Here is a 16,841-nt window from a genome sequence, read left to right as displayed (position 1 = left end):
CATCAAGAAGATATAACACTCATAAACATATATGCACCCAACATAGGAGCACCCAAGTACATAAAGCAAATACTAGAAGACCACAAGAAGGATATTAACAACAACACACTCATAGTAGGGGACTTCAACACTCCATTATCAACAATAGACAGATCATCCAAGCAAAGAAGCACCAAGGATATACAGGCATTGAACAACACACTAAACCACATGGACTTAACTGATATATATATATAGAACTTTTCACCCCAAAGAAGCAAAATATACATTCTTTTCAAAGGCACATGGGACATTTTCAAAGATAGACCACATGATAGGGCACAAAACAAGGCTCAACAAATTCAAGAAAATTGAAATCATATCAAGCATCTTTTCAGACCACAATGCCTTGAAACTAAAAATCAACCTCAGGGAAAAAAATCAAAGACACCCAAACTCATGGAGAATGAATAACATGCTCTTAAATAACGAATAGGTTAACAATGACATCAAAGAGGAAATCAAGAAATTTCTAGAAACTAATGACAATGAACACACAACAGCCCAAAACCTATGGGACACAGTAAAAGAAGTCCTAAGAGGGAAGTTCATAGCAATACAGGCATATCTGAAAAGGATAGAAGAATCTCAGATAAAAAACCTAACCATAAAGCTACAAGAACTAGAACAGCAACAACAAACAAAGCCTAGGGCAAAAAGAAGAAAGGAAATCATCAAGATCAAAGCAGAATTAAACGACATAGAAACGAAACGAACAATCCAAAAAATCAACAAAACTAGGAGCTGGTTCTTTGAAAAAATAAACAAAATTGACAAACCTCTAGCCAGGCTCATTAAGAAAAAAAGAGAGAAGACCCAAATAAACAAAATCAGAAATGAAAGAGGAGAACTGACGACTGATACCTCAGAAATACAAACAATTATAAGAAATTATTACAAACAACTCTATGGCAAGAAATTTGACAACCTAGTAGAAATGGACAGATTTCTAGAAACATATAACCTTCCAAAACTAAATCAAGAAGTAGAAAGTCTCAACAGACCAATAACAAAGAAGGAAATTGAAACAGTAATCCAAAATCTCCCTGCACACAAAAGCCCTGGACCGGATGGTTTCACAGGCGAATTTTACAAAACATTTAGGGAAGAACTAACTCCTACCCTCCTCAAAATATTCCAGAAAATCCAAGAAGAGGGAAAAATCCCAAACTCTTTCTATGAAGCCGGCATTACCCTAATCCCAAAACCAGGTCAGGACACAGCAAAGAAAGAAAACTACAGGCCAATATCACTGATGAACATAGATGCTAAAATCCTCAATAAAATTTTGGCAAACAGGATCCAGCAATACATCAAAAAGATCATACACCATGATCAAGTGGGATTCATCCCAGGGATGCAAGGATAGTTAATATTCGCAAATCAATAAATATAATACATCAACTAAACAAAATGAAAGACAAAATCACATGATCATATCTATAGATGCAGAAAAAGCATTTGATAAAGTACAACACCCATTTATGTTGAAAACACTCAGCAAAATGGGAATAGAGGGAGCATACCTTAACATAATTAAGGCTATATATGAGAAGCCTGAGGCCAACATCATACTCAATGGACAAAAACTGAAAGCATTCCCCCTGAAATCAGGAACTAGACAAGGCTGTCCACTCTCCCCACTTCTATTCAACATAGTGTTGGAAGTCCGAGCCACAGCAATCAGACAAGACAAAGAAATAAAAGGCATCCAAATTGGGAAAGAAGAAGTAAAACTATCACTATTTGCAGACGACATGATAGTATATCTAGAAAACCCTATAAACTCCACTAAAAGACTACTTGATATATAATAAGTGAATTTGGCAAAATAGCAGGGTACAAAATAAATATACAGAAATCTAAGGCATTTCTGTACACTAACAATAAAATCTCAGAGGCAGAAGCAAAAAAGAAAATACCATTTACTATAGCAACAAGAAAAATAAAATACCTAGGAATAAACTTAACCAAAGAGATAAAAGACCTGTACACTGAAAATTATGCAACACTGAAGAAAGAAATTAAGGAAGATACAAATAAATGGAGGCAAATACCATGTTCTTGGATGGGAAGAATCAACATCATCAAAATGGCCATACTACCCAAAGCAATTTACAGATTCAATGCAATCCCTATTAAAATACCAATGACATATTTCACTGACCTAGAACAAATACTCCAAAAATTCATATGGAACCAAAAAAGACCCCGAATAGCAAAAGCAATCTTGAAACAGAAGAACACAGCAGGAGGAATCACGATACCAGACATCAAACAATACTACAAAGCCACTGTGATCAAAACAGTCTGGTACTGGCATAAGAACAGACATATAGATCAGTGGAACAGAATTGAAAGCCCAGAAATAAACCCAGGCCTCTATGGTCAACTAATCTTTGATAAAGGAGGAAAGAACATAAAATGGAGTGAGAAGAGCCTCTTTAACAAATGGTGCTGGGAGAACTGGACAGGGACGTGCAAAAAAATGAAACTAGACCACCAACTTACACCACACATGAGAATAAACTCAAGTTGGATAAAAGACTTAAATGTAAGCCGTGATACCATAAAAGTCCTAGAGGAAAACTTAGGCAGGAAAATTTCAGATATCACACGTAACAATATCTTCACAGATACATCTCCCAAGGCAAGAGAAATAAAGCAAAAAATAAACAAATGGGACTACATCAAACTAAAAAGTTTCTGCTCAGCAAAAGAAAACATCAGCAGGATGAAAAGGAAACCAACCATATGGGAAAACATATTTGCCAATGATATCACAGACAGGGGACTGATCTCCAAAATATATAAAGAGCTTATACGACTCAACATCAAGAAAACAAACAACCCAATTAAAAAATGGGCAAAGGACCTGAACAAACACTTCTCCAAAGAGGACATACCAAAGGTCCATAGACACATGAAAAAATGCTCAACATCATTGGCCATCAGAGAGATGCAAGTAAAAACCACAATGAGATACCGCCTCACACCTGTCAGAATGGCCATCATCAACAAATCAACAAACAACAAATGCTGGCGAGGATGTGGAGAAACAGGAACCCTACTGCACTGTTGGTGGGAATGCAGACTGGTGCAGCCACTATGGAAAACAGTATGGAATTACCTCAAAAAACTAAAAATGGAACTGCCATTTGAACCAGTGATTCCACTGCTAGGATCATACCCGAAAAATCCTGAAACCCCATTTCAAGAGAATTTATGCACCCCTATGTTCATAACAGCCCTGTTTACAATAGCTAAGTGCTGGAAACAGCCTAGGTGCCTGTCTGTGGATGAGTGGATAAAAAACGGTGGTACATCTACACAATGAAATACTATGTAGCAGAAAGAAAGAAGGAACTCCTGCCATTTGCGACAGCATGGATGGAACTAGAGAGAATTATGCTTAGTGAAATAAGCCAGGCAAAGAAAGCAAAATACCATATGATATCACCCAATACAGGAAATTAAAGAGCAACACAAACAAAGGAACTAAATAGGCAAAGACTAGAATAGTAGTCAGTAGGGGGGAGGGGGGAGGGAGAGAAGGGGGATAAGTAAGGGAAGGGTCAGGTCAAGGAAAGTATATGAATGACTCATGGACATGGACAACGGGGAGGGATATAATTGTGGGAGAAGGGATGGGCTGGGAGGGGGGAGCAATGGGGAAAAATGGGACAACTGTAATTGAATAACAAAAAATAAAATTAAAAAATAATAAAAAATAAAATAAAAATAAATAAATAAATCAATAAACAACAAGTGCTGTCAAGGATGTGGAGAAAGGGGAACCCTTTTGCAGTGTTGGTGGGAATGCAGATTTGTGCAGCCACTGTGGAAAGCAGTATGGGAATACCTCAAATGATAAAAATTGATGTGCCTTTTGACCTAGCAATCCCACTTCAGGGAATAAATCCAAAGGAACCAAAAACACTAATTTGAAATAACATAAGCACCCCTGTCTTCATTGCAGCATTATTTATAGTTGCCAAGATATGGAAGCAGCCCAAGTGTCCATCAGTAGATGAGTGGATAAAACAACTATGGGACATTTACACAACGGAATAATACTCAGCCATAAAAAAGAAAATTTTACCCTTTGCAACAGTATGGCTGGACCTAGAGAACCTTATAATAAGTGAAATAAGCCAGTCAGAGAAAGACAAACACCATATGATTTCACTCATATGTGTAATCTAATGAACAAACTGAACTAACAAGGAAAATGGGGACAGACTCATAGATGGAGAGCAGGATGACAGCTAATGGGGTGAGGGTATGTAGGGGGTAGAGAGATGGAGCAAAAAGGAAAAAGGACTCATGGACATGGGCAACAGTATGGTGATTGCTGTGGGTAGGAGGATATAAGGGGACTAAATGGTAATGGAAAAAATACAATAAAGATTAAATTTTTAAAAAAGAAATGTCATAATTTGCCAAAAGTGTTTATTTAGGGGTAGTAGAATTATTAGTGATTTTTATTTAGCTTTTTATGATTTTCTGAAATTTCCAAATATTCTACAATAAGCAGAGAGCAATTAAGTTTAAAATCTGAAAAGGGCATCCTTGAAAAAATCTGTTCTGCTTTTTTTTTTTTTAATTAAATCAGCTTAGTTTTAAAAATAGGCAAGCAAACCAACATACCTTTTGATTAAATGGGCTCGGCTGTTCACATAGTTGGAGTCAAAAGAATAGTGTTCAGTCTGCAATGGGAAAAAAATATTTAAAAGATTACATAGATGATCCATGAGAAGAGCCAAACTGCCCTACTTAGTGGGAATTTTTCTACTGGGCAAGAAACAATGAATGAATCAGAAACCAAAGGCATAGTGGTACAACATCCTGAGGAATGCCTGCAGTTTCCTTGGGGCCCTAGGGATTCCATGGAAACAGTTCTCACCTGCAGACTAAGATGAACTTGACATAAACATCCCCTAGAATATGGCTGGCTACTGACCATGAAACCACTTAGGGGAAGATATAGCATGACCTACAATCTTTACAGAAAACAATTGCTTCCCATTCCCCAGTGGACACAATTCTATGCCCATCAAATTGACTGGAAACTCATAGGTATTTGTATTAGTAATGAAATGTAACATGTTAAAATATTTATTCCATAGATATGAAAATGCAGGCAAGGTAATCTCCTACTGTGGATTTAAACTCTGTACTTTCCTTTGTTTTAAGACATTTAACTCAGTGCTGGTTATGCAGGAAGGTCTTTGTTTCATCACAGATATAAAGGCAAACATGTACTATGACTAAAGTGGGGTGAAGGGTAGTCCACAGGCAGTGCCAAATCCGTTCATGTGAACCATGAAGTCTGAAAACAAGCCCGTATCTTGGCTCCCATTGTTAAAATATCACTGTCTAATCTGGTTACAGTAGACTAGCTGAGCACCAGATTTTCAAAACAAATGAAGAATACCTGCCAGATGAAGGAGATGTGAAAACAGCTTATGAGCACCCAGAGGTTGGGGACATAAAGGAAGGGCAGTCTTAGAAGGTAGAAATGCATGGAAATATCGACAATAATGTTACTAGTCCTAGTTAAGTAGATCTTACCGCCAGGACTGAAGTACTACTCTCATTGAAGCACTGTATAAACTGAAAAATGCATTTCCTCCACCCCTGCCATTATACCAGAAGTCCTCACTATTCTCACCATTCCTTAATGCTTCCTGAAATCACTTCAATTGAAAATGCCTGGAAAAGGAAACACAACTGTCTATCCAAGAAAATAGCTGATTCCTTTCATATGACTACCTGCAAGACATTAACTGCTAAATTCTTATGCAGCTTTTGATGCCAAGGAGCTCACAGTTTAGTAGAGGAGAAAACACAACAGGTGAAAGCAGATCCAATTACTACATGAGTACCAAACTACCAACAGTCGGGGTGAGGGGAACCTTAAGTATCTTGAGTATGTGAGAATGAGTTTGGTAAGTGGGAGAAAGGAGAAAGTATAAATAAATCCCACCATTGCCCTGCATTTACTCAGGCATGTATATGCCTAGCACAAATATTCTCTTACTACTGTTGAAAGGAATGGGTTGGAAGAGTAAAAATCAAAAGTGTGAGTTCATTTGTAATTTTTTCATAAGATAATTGATGCTGAAATTTTTGCTAACATAATTATAAGAGGAGGAGGCAAACTTGAAGCTGTGCTGGGAATACAATGCTGGAAGTGCTGCTGAAAGAGGTTATCTATCACTCAGTCAATCAACAAACATTTCTTGAATATATTATACAAACATCATGGGCTAAAAATGGTATTGGGGAAATGCACTCTTTCATGATATTCAGTACAATATCTAATTTAAGAAGTTGAAATCCCCCGCACCCCAAAAGCATGTTATCCAAATAAAACAGGGAACGTATTAAGCACTCAAGAGTTCAATTATTAGTTTCATTGTGCAACCTTGGGAAATTACTTAATTTCTGTCTTCTTCACTTTCCTCTTCTATAAAATAGGGATAATAGAATGCAAATCCAAGGAAAAAAATTCAACTGCGTTTATCATGACTAATGGTGAGACTCATGAGTCATTATGTCCCTTGCTTCCTACATAACCCAAAACCCCAAATAGGATCAGAAATTTGACTTCATTCAGGCAGTAAATGACTAGCATGCATACGTTCCATCTCATCCCCCCAAACTTACTGAGTCATTTTCTCAAGAAAGTTAATAGACACATTAATGCAAAAAAGGAAATCCAGAAGACACTGGCTTTGCAGGAAAGCATGAGCAACACCCCAAGATGATGTTATATTTAAAAAGCCAGTTTTCAAGTAGACTATTTTGCATAGCTTTGCATAAGAAGGAATCAAACCTGTGTATGCTGTGCATCAGATATGGAGCTCTGTAGAGGCCTGAACTCTAGGGATGGTGCCAGAACTACACATTTGGGCAAATAAGCAAAATTTCACCAATTTTATCCCTGGTGACTGAACTACTTCTTGGTCCTAATAGAATAATATATATTACCATGAGGATTCTCACCCACAGGCACTGAGTTAAAAAAAAAAAGAAAGATATCTAGAAGATTTGGTTGTGTAAACCTTAACAATTCTCTTTCCCTTTCTCTGGGCTACAAATTGGTTAACCTGGGTGGGTATGCCAGGCAGGATGTGCCTCTGTAGTTAGGAGAGTATCACTGAAGAGTATCACCTTCCTATCTTTCTTCTTTTTTTTTACTCTAAATTAGTTAACCACCCATTCTTGTGAGCCCTGGCCTTCAAAGGTAAGTATTCCATTCCCCAAACAAGCACAAACCATAATTGACAGATGCCCCATGCTGTGTCCTCATGCAATCAGAAGCACTAGTCATGAGTCAGATTCCTAAAACTGATTTTCCATAATGGATGGGACTATGCTGAGCCATCCATTGTCTTTGCCTTTGTAATCAGTCTGTGGTTTCTCTTTGAGGCAGCTTGGCTGGATTACAGATACAACCTATGCAACAGAATTATTCTAAATGGATAGGGTACACTGTTCTGGCTCCATTAGTACTACAGTCCAAATGGCTAAGCTAACTGTTCATAGATGGCCTATTATGGATCTGTGCATACTCACATCAAGTGTTCTTGCTCATACTGATTTAACATGTGTGTTCAAACCCAACTCCTATATCTTGAAAGAGTAAAAATTATTTTACACTTGAGGTGAAGGAAAGAATGCTACTCAGGCCATCCTGAAGAAGGAAATAATCTTTTCTTAATGAATAGTTTGCATGTCTTAATCCAGTGGTTCTCAGCCCTAATTGCACATTAGAATAAACTAGGGAATTTGTGGGGTTTTTGTTTGTTTGTTGTTAAGATACAGTTGCCAAGGTTCCACTCCAACAGATTCTGAGGTAATTGGCCTAGAGTGGGGCCCAGCGATTGGTAGTTTTAAAAATCTTTACGGGTAATTCTAATGTCCATTTAGAGTGGAGAACTTAACTTGATATGATATGATTTCTAAGGCAAGCCCAGTTGTTTAGAAAATGGCACCTTTTCCGTCATATTATCTGCCAAGGTCTTCTCAATACAGGGTACAGAACCACAGTACAAATACATTTTACAAGAATTAATGAAAGAGCTTTTCTTTTCTTTTTTTTTTTTTTCTTTTTTGCATGAATGTATTGGCTTTTGGTTAGCCTTATTTAATCAAAATTTGCTTTCTAATCCCTTAAGTATTCTAAATGGCAAGTAGCATGAAATATTTAAAAAGGAAAAATTTCTCTAAATGTCATATTAATTTAACTAGGAAATGTCCCCATCTCTAATGAGACAGCCAAATTAACACCGGAACACAGCAAAGAGACAAAAACAACATTTGTTTCTGAAAAACCTAATTTTGACATTAAAAAATGGACTAGAGCAAACTTTTATTTCCAGTCTCAGTGGTAAATAAGAATCACTTTCCTATCATTTAATATAGTTCTCCTGAATCTTTTCTCTACTTAGAAATCTTTACCCTATGAATCACTGAGAGAAGACTTCTCATTTGGCTTAGGTTTAATAAAACCTTGACTTTCTGAAAACCTAAAGAATAAATACTTCTGGATAGCCAAGTTTTTTAGATAGCTTACAGCTTTTCCCTATAACTAAAACCATTAAAATCCTAAGCCTTCTGCCTTGTTTCTAAAGCATATCACATAGTTGCTTATTGGTTACATAGGAGCACCTTTCTGAACATTAATCATTATACCATGCAGGTTTTGCCCATATATTCACTAAGTCCAAAGTGTTGTGTTTTAGAATTTTTGCCTTTAATTGTTAACATATGCACTCCCTCAACTTGTTACTAGGTATTGTTATTTCTCAGTGCTATTAGTATATCAAAAACAATTCCTCTTTTGTTTTGAGTCTGAGATTTATCTACTGTGTTCTTGGAAACTATATAATTATATTTATTAGAATAGTCTAGAAAATAAGAGTTAAGTTCTGGGTGGAGAACTGAGATGTTGTTCTAAAAGGGAAATTACGAGATCTTTAATATAAACTTTTGTGTAATATTTGGGTTTTGTTGTTTGTTTTTTCCACCTCAGAAGTCTTATTTGCTTACTACTTTCAATTTCTTCTCCCTTCTGGATATATGAGGTTCCTAGTGAAATATCTGGGTAGGTGGTATGTTATTATGTCTCTATGTCAATAAGTCTGGCACATCAGAATTCAAATACTTTCACTTTGTCAGCCCACCAAGGTACAAGAATGCCCTACTTTAATTGTCATTTTGTATTACTTTTATAGTTCACCGAATTGTGCCCTAGTCTCTTGGAAGAGTGACTTTGACTTTCTCAGAACCACATTTGTCACCAGGAGTGACTTCAACCCTAAGGAGAAAGAAGCCCAATAAATGTATATATCCAGGACTAGAATCTTTGCCCAGTGGCATAAATCCCCAGGTCACTACACAAAGCTAAAAAGTGTTATAAACACTGCAGTTAAAACAGAAGTTCCTCAAACCTTTAGACTGTCTTTTGAAAAAGAACAGCCATTTAAAACCACACTTTAAAAGTCCCATCAAACTGAAAAGTAGTATAACTGCAATCTGCTAACTAATAATTTTAAAATTTTTAATTCTTAGCTATTTTAGCAATATAAAAAAGAAAACTTGAATCCCAAGTCAGATGCACAGCAATGTGATTTTAAAATGCTGGTCGATCAACAAACAACAAATGCTGGCGAGGATGTGGAGAAACAGGAACCCTACTGCACTGTTGGTGGGAATGCAGACTGGTGCAGCCACTATGGAAAACAGTATGGAATTACCTCAAAAAACTAAAAATGGAACTGCCATTTGAACCAGTGATTCCACTGCTAGGATTATACCCGAAAAATCCTGAAACCCTAATTCAAGAGAACTTATGCACCCCTATGTTCATAGCAGCCCTGTTTACAATAGCTAAGTGCTGGAAACAGCCTAGGTGCCCATCTGTGGATGAGTGGATCAAAAAACGGTGGTACATCTACACAATGGAATACTATGTAGCAGAAAGAAAGAAGGAACTCCTGCCATTTGCGACAACATGGATGGAATTAGAGAGAATTATGCTTAGCAAAATAAGCCAGGCAATGAAAGAAAAATACCTTATGCTATCACCTATTACAGGAAACTAATGAACAACACAGACAAAGGAACTAAATAGGCAAAGACTAGAATAGTAGTCAGTAGGGGGGAGGGGGGAGGGAGAGAAGGGGGATAAGTAAGGGAAGGGTCTAGTCAAGGAACGTATATGAATGACTCATGGACATGGACAACGGGGAGGGATATAATTGTGGGAGAAGGGATGGGCTGGGAGGGGGAGCAATGGGGGAAAAATGGGACAACTGTAATTGAATAACAAAAAATAAAATTAAAAAAAAATAAAATGCTGGTCGTTTATTTAACTGCTGAGATCTAATAATGATAATTGTGCCTATTAATCTAATGATGAAAAGACCCATAATCTTTTCTAAAAGTGACTGCTGTTTTAGATGTTTGAATAACATCTCCTCATAAAGGCATTTTTAGGAAATGAATTGACAAGTGGCTTTTACCCACTTCCTATCCCCAACACATAAAAATGAAAATGTAAATTCTATATAAAAATAAAGTAAACATGTTTCTAGCTAGAATGTATACTCAAAGACTCCATCCATCCAAACAAGTAGCTGAAGCAGGCAGGAATTAGTAAAGGTGGAATAAGTCACCATCCTCAAAGCTGCTGCCATAACGAGAAAGTTCATGTTTACCTGAACTGGAAAACAAGAAAACAAGCCAAGTAAGTACCCACTAACCATGCTTACATATACCCCAACCCTAACTCTCTCTCTCTCTCTCTCTCTCTCTCTCTCTCGCTCTCTCTCTCTCTCTCTCTCTCACACACACACACACACACACACACATAGTTTGACTACAATGAGCAATGCAGTGTAGTGAGGCGACCTGGATTCCCTCCCCATCTTTGTCACTGCATTAATGATAGCCTTGAATAAATCACTTCATCCCTCTTGAGGCCTTAATTTATCCATTTATAAAACGAAAAGAATAGCCCAAATGATGTCAATGCTCCCTTCAAGCTCCAAAAATTCTAGGATTCTAAAACAAAATGGCTCTTATTAACTAATACATCTATCCACTTGGTAAACATACACTGAACACTGAAGATGAAAAAAAAAAATACATAGGCTGAGCCCACAAAGAGGTCACAAACTATTCAAAAACATGAAAAATATACACACACAGAATGTCAGTCACATACCTGCAGATACATGCATATACTTGTACACAAGCCACTACAATGCAACGTTGAAAATTTCACTGCTATTTTACAGAGCTAAATAGCACCCTAGTAGCTGAATGAGGGTAGATGACTCACAAAGGAGGATTTGTTCTTTATATTTGTTACACATACAAACCCACATCACAAATACGGGGAACCTCCCTTTTTTTAAATGGGTTATAAACTTCTTCAAGTTCTTAAATGTAGCTTGTGTATATGTCCCTTCAGCTCCATTCCCACAGTCTTCATCACCTTGTGCCACTGCTTCTTCATCTGTATCTGCCTTTGCTCTAGCCCATTCTGCAAATGCTATACAGATAATCTTTCTCAACAATTATTTTCATCACAGCATTTCTCTTTTTGAAGATTCAAGGAAACTTTCCCATGGTTCATTGTTGCATTTAACATTAAATATAAATTAAATATTTAGTTGTGAAGTTGTCCAATACAACTGCTCTACTGTAACCATATCTAATTTCCCTCATTTCTAAAATAGGTACATCACTGTTCATTCTATATTACTTAGCATTTTCTCAGCACTCTGTGTACAGACTGCAATGTGGTTATATATTTCTTCAAGTTCTATGACTACTTTCTGTGTGTATATCAGCTCATTCTCTAACTGGATTGGAAGCTCTCTTGCCACAATGCTAGACATTTAGCAAGTATTCATGTAATACATCAATGAATGATCAGAAAATAGAAGTTAATAATGAGGCTAATTATCACAGTTAAAGCAGATAACCATTTCTATTAGGCCAAGGTGGTCCTGTTTCTTCAGAAAGCATCCATTCTGCACACTGTATTCTGTAGTTATAATTTGTTGTTTGTCCTCAATCCAAGCTATTATCTTATAAATACACAGTAGTCTGGACAAACCTGTCAGAAATAAAATGACACAGTTAGGTGCTTTCTCTCCATCTAAATCCATCAGTTCTGACACATCTCTGGAAATGGCAGTAGTCACATAAGATAGTGTTTCCAAACCAGAGTAGATAAAATTTCTATGAGAAGATAAGTCTTTGCCAGGGAGACCTTTGAGTCACAGACTGACATTGAGACAGCTACTTTTCTATATGTAGAAAAGAACTCTAGGACTCCAGTGCCTTTCAGAACAGGGCTATCAGTTGGGAAACACAGGCCATGTGGTTAATATCCAGGTTTAATTAGTTTCCCTCTTGGTGACCTTTTATTATCACTGTAAAATTTCACTGACACCATGGATGTGATCAGACTACCTAGAGGTGACAAAGGTGGCCTAGGAAAAGTGTGTTTCTCTTCCCTTATCTTTGTCAGTCAAAGTCAGGCCTTCAGAAAAGCAATCCAGTTACAAACTTTACTACAAAGACCTTGAAAAACCTAGAGGCTTTCAGGAATCCATGCAATCCAGAGGGAAGGAACCTGCTAAAAGATCAGGTTAAGCACCACACCATTAAATGAATAAGCACAGACTTCTGAATAAGGATCTGAGATTCTTTTGTATGTCCTTTGTGGAGCATGGTGCACTCTAAAATAGTATGCATACAAAAATCTTTGAGAACAGAAAAAAAAAAAAAAAACCTCATAGGTAGAAAGAGAAAGTTGATGGTTGCCAGATATGAGGGGAGGTGGATGAAAAAGGTGAAGGGATAGACAATGGGGTGGGGATTGTCTGGAGAGGATGGGAAGAGGAGAGAAAAGGGGGGAAAATTAGGACAACTGTAATAGAACAACAATAAAATATTTATTAAAAAGAAGCATAAATTGCCAGTTATAAAAATATCCACAGGGATGTAATGTACAGCATAAGGAATATAGTCAATAATTTTTAATAACTATATATGGTGTCAGATGAATACTAGACCTATAAGGGTGATCACTTCATAAGGTATACAAATGTCTAATCACTACGTTGTACACCTGAAACTACGAGATTAACCAAAAAAACAAAACAAAACAAAAAGCCTCATAGACACATACAACAATATGGTATTTACTGGATGGAAAGAGGGTGGATAAAGTAGAAGAGGGTATAGGGGGATAAATATGATGGAAGGAGATTTGACTTGGGGTGCTGAATACACAATACACTATACAAATGATCTATTATAAAAATGTATACCTGAAAAATATATACTTTTATTAACCAATGTCACTCCAATAAATAAATAAACAAGAAAAATATTGCATATCAAGTATAAATAGAAAATAAAATTTAAAAAAGGAACAGTAAAATATAATCTAGATTCTGTTTGAAAACCATCATAATATATACCAGAAAGATATTTGTTTAAAAGTTTTTAAATTGTGCTTTTTCTGTCCTCTTTTAAAAATCTGTCATTACCTAAAGGTAATAAAGATATTCTCCTAGAAACTTCATAGTTTTTCTCTTAAATTTAGATCTACAACCTGTTGCAAATTATTTTTGTGAATGGAATGAAGTAGTAGTTGAGTTTTTATTTAATTTCATATAGATATCCAGTTGTTGCAGAAATACTTGTTTTCAAAAGGACTTCCTTTCCCCCCATTAAATTGCCTTGGCTATCCTTGCCACTCATATGTAATTGGGAAGCACTAAAAAGGTAGATATGAAGTTCTCTGTACATTACCATGGCTTTTTGGCCAATAGGCTTTGCTGTAGTGTGATTGAGTATTAAGTCACATTTTTAACCAGTTACTATCCTAAGTGTCGATTCCATAGGTCTTATTTCTGGGGTCTTCTAATTCTCCAGAAGAAACCACAACATCCACTTGCCAAATAGTATAAAGCAGGTCTCAGTAGCTAGGTGGAGAAAAGAATGATAGGGGTTTCACCATTCAATATGTGTTCTCTTTTCATCTTACAATCTTTCCCTTTCTCCATGCCTGATGAGTAAGATACACTTTGGTTTACTAACACCAATGAATACATGCATGTTCATGCTTCTTTGGGTTGGAGGAAAGATTGACACCCTAACATGAGATGAGAAGTACTATTCCAACTCTTCTTTAACAGAAATCTAACCAATCCCCCTGTTTTTAGTCCACATTATTTCCACCTAATTCTTCAGACTTTCCAAGGATCTTAAGGACCACAGAGTTTGCTTATTTTTGGTATTTCCCTTTGGACTCATGGTTTACTTCACTCTGCAAAATTCTTGCCATTCTACTGTTTTCAGATATTATGTAGTTCTGTTACACAGGTCTCCTAATTTCATTAAAGACAAAATTTCTATTTAATAAAAAACTCTCAGGAACAAGTTAACGCCTGTTCTATGTACAAATGCAAAGTCAACAAGATCTCAGTGTGGGTAAAAGTAGCTTAATAGTAAAAAAAAAAAAATTATGAATCCAACTATGTGAGTCACACTGTCTCACCCTCATAACAAAACTCAACCTAATCTGAGAAGTAAGTAGCTATCAACCATACTTGCCAGTGAAACAAACCCTGGAGTCCAATAATCATCCCAAATATGTAACTACAGTACATTAAAGGTATTTTGCAGGCACAGAGTGACTTTTATCCCCAAATAGCAAAGTGCTTTAAAAGCAGATGCCAACTGTTATTCCCCCCTAAACAGCCAGGAAGACAAACACACAAGTGCTACAGCCATATTATTGTAAATACTGACTCAGCTAGAACAGGCCACAAAAACAAGAACAAGAAAAATCCCCAGAAGCACTGTCCTTGGTATTAACTACTACTGATATGGAAAGCAAACACAAGATCATAAGGACAGGGAAGTGATTAACCTGCTTTATACCTATTTTTCTTAGAATGACTTTCTTGGCTACTTTCAATGAATGGGTCAGGAGACTATCATCTAGCGCTTAGACAAAGATAATTTTGACACACACTAACTGAAGACAGTTCTCCAGACCTACCTGGAGGGCCCTGTTGCATAGCTCAAGAGTTCCAGGATTGAGCCACTTTCTTCCCCGGAACCTTGGTGACCATTTCAATTGTCTTTTAGAGACATAAGCAACCACCATTACAAGGTGACATAAGATCACTAGTGATGACTTATATCTCCTATGTCAGAAGCTATGATGTAAAACTGATCTAACTGACAATAAGAAACCAATATAAGACCTTCCATGAGTGATAATACAGGGTATTATAGCATGAGCTCTTCTGAATCTACCCAATATGTGAGCCCTTCAGGCTCATAGAAGGCCCAGAACTCTCAGAACCTGAGCTGGCCAATTCTTTTCCACTAAATTCTATTTTATTGGTTCTTTAATTCTCTGCTACTTAGCAGTTATGTAGCCCTGGCTGCCTGCAGAGTATAATTCATATTGAGCAAGACTTGTCAGCTGAAAAAAAACTTTCAAAATATTTGGAAGGCATGTAGCAGGTAGTCCTGCTCCTGTGGACCAAACAACACCCCCAAATCCAGTTCCAACCCCAATAATACTGACAAAACAAGTAAACTACCTTCTTAGCAATACTGAATGCATTAGATTCTAATATTGATGTTTCTAGTTAGATGCAATTTAGTAGGCCATTTTATTGCTTGTGGTCAATGAAGTCCTCCATAGTTCTCTTCTGGCTCAGGTATTGTGATTACTGCCATGGAAAACAGAGAGTGGGGGATGTCTCAGTTCACTGGAAGGCACAGAGTCAAGGATGTGAGCACACAGCATCCACTTATATTTAATGTCACAAAAATATAAACATTATTTCTTATCTTTTAAGTACTAATTTCCAATTTAATGAGGCATAATAAACATTTCTCAAAATCAGACTCCATAATTGCTTAGCATTGGCAACCCTCTAATTACAACTGTAGTCTAAATAAAGGGCATTTGGTTGTGTTGAAATTATTAGGCACTGAAGGAAATCCACAGCACCCTTCAGTTTCTAGCAACTAAACAAGCATTGCAGCAGATCAGTGTCAGAGGCAAGATAGAGTTTATTCTTTAGCATCACTTCATAAATCATAAATGAGAAGATCCAAAAAGGAAGAGGATTCAAGGAAGAAAAATGTTTACTCATTCTCTAAAAATCCATACTTGTCCTCCCAAATCCTAATAGACCTTCTCATTTTATGTTCAGGGGTGTGGGGAAGGAGGACAGATTAGAATTTGACCTCACTTGAAAACAGAGATTAGTCAAAGGCTACAATCTGACATAGATTGCTGGCAACCATGCACAGTTAAGACATACCTCTTGTAAAGTGGGTGATATTATCAGCAGCTGGAAATTGTTGGAGTATTAGAAATCTGTAATGCAGTTATGCAATGTGCCAACAAAACAATGATTACTAAAGCACCTTGTGTTTATATGGAATCTTTTATCACAAAAAAACTTCACAATGTTTAACAGACTGTTATAGAACGGGATCACTTGCCCCCACAACGGAAACATGACAGTCATTTTGTATGGGTAACATAAGTAAAAAAATATTTCAGGAGAGAGAAAAATTACTAAAACTTTCAGAAATCATAAGGGAAAGGAATAGTTTTAGATGGGCAGAAAACAAACACCCAAGTTGGAAAATGGTGCTGAAAGTAGCAAGTAGCTACATGTTCTCCAGAGCTCGTGGCACAGTTTTGCTTCCCCTCTAGCCTGCAAGGTTTC

At 36.7% G+C, this 16,841-nt stretch overlaps 1 protein-coding gene across 1 annotated transcript in view; it reads right to left on the bottom strand.

The window, feature by feature from the left end:
• The window catches only part of PCDH19 (protocadherin 19), a 187,019-nt gene that overhangs the window by 66,637 nt on the left and 103,541 nt on the right, over nt 1–16,841 (bottom strand). Inside the window, 1 exon segment of the mRNA XM_090265012.1 lies at nt 4,690–4,748. Within this exon segment, the coding sequence (XP_090121138.1) occupies nt 4,690–4,748 (59 nt within the window).

The sequence above is a fragment of the Furipterus horrens genome, unplaced genomic scaffold (assembly GCF_987537825.1).
Source record: "Furipterus horrens unplaced genomic scaffold, mFurHor1.1.pri manual_scaffold_17, whole genome shotgun sequence".
Lineage (NCBI taxonomy): Eukaryota > Metazoa > Chordata > Mammalia > Chiroptera > Furipteridae > Furipterus > Furipterus horrens.
This window is presented reverse-complemented; position numbering and strand designations above follow the sequence as displayed.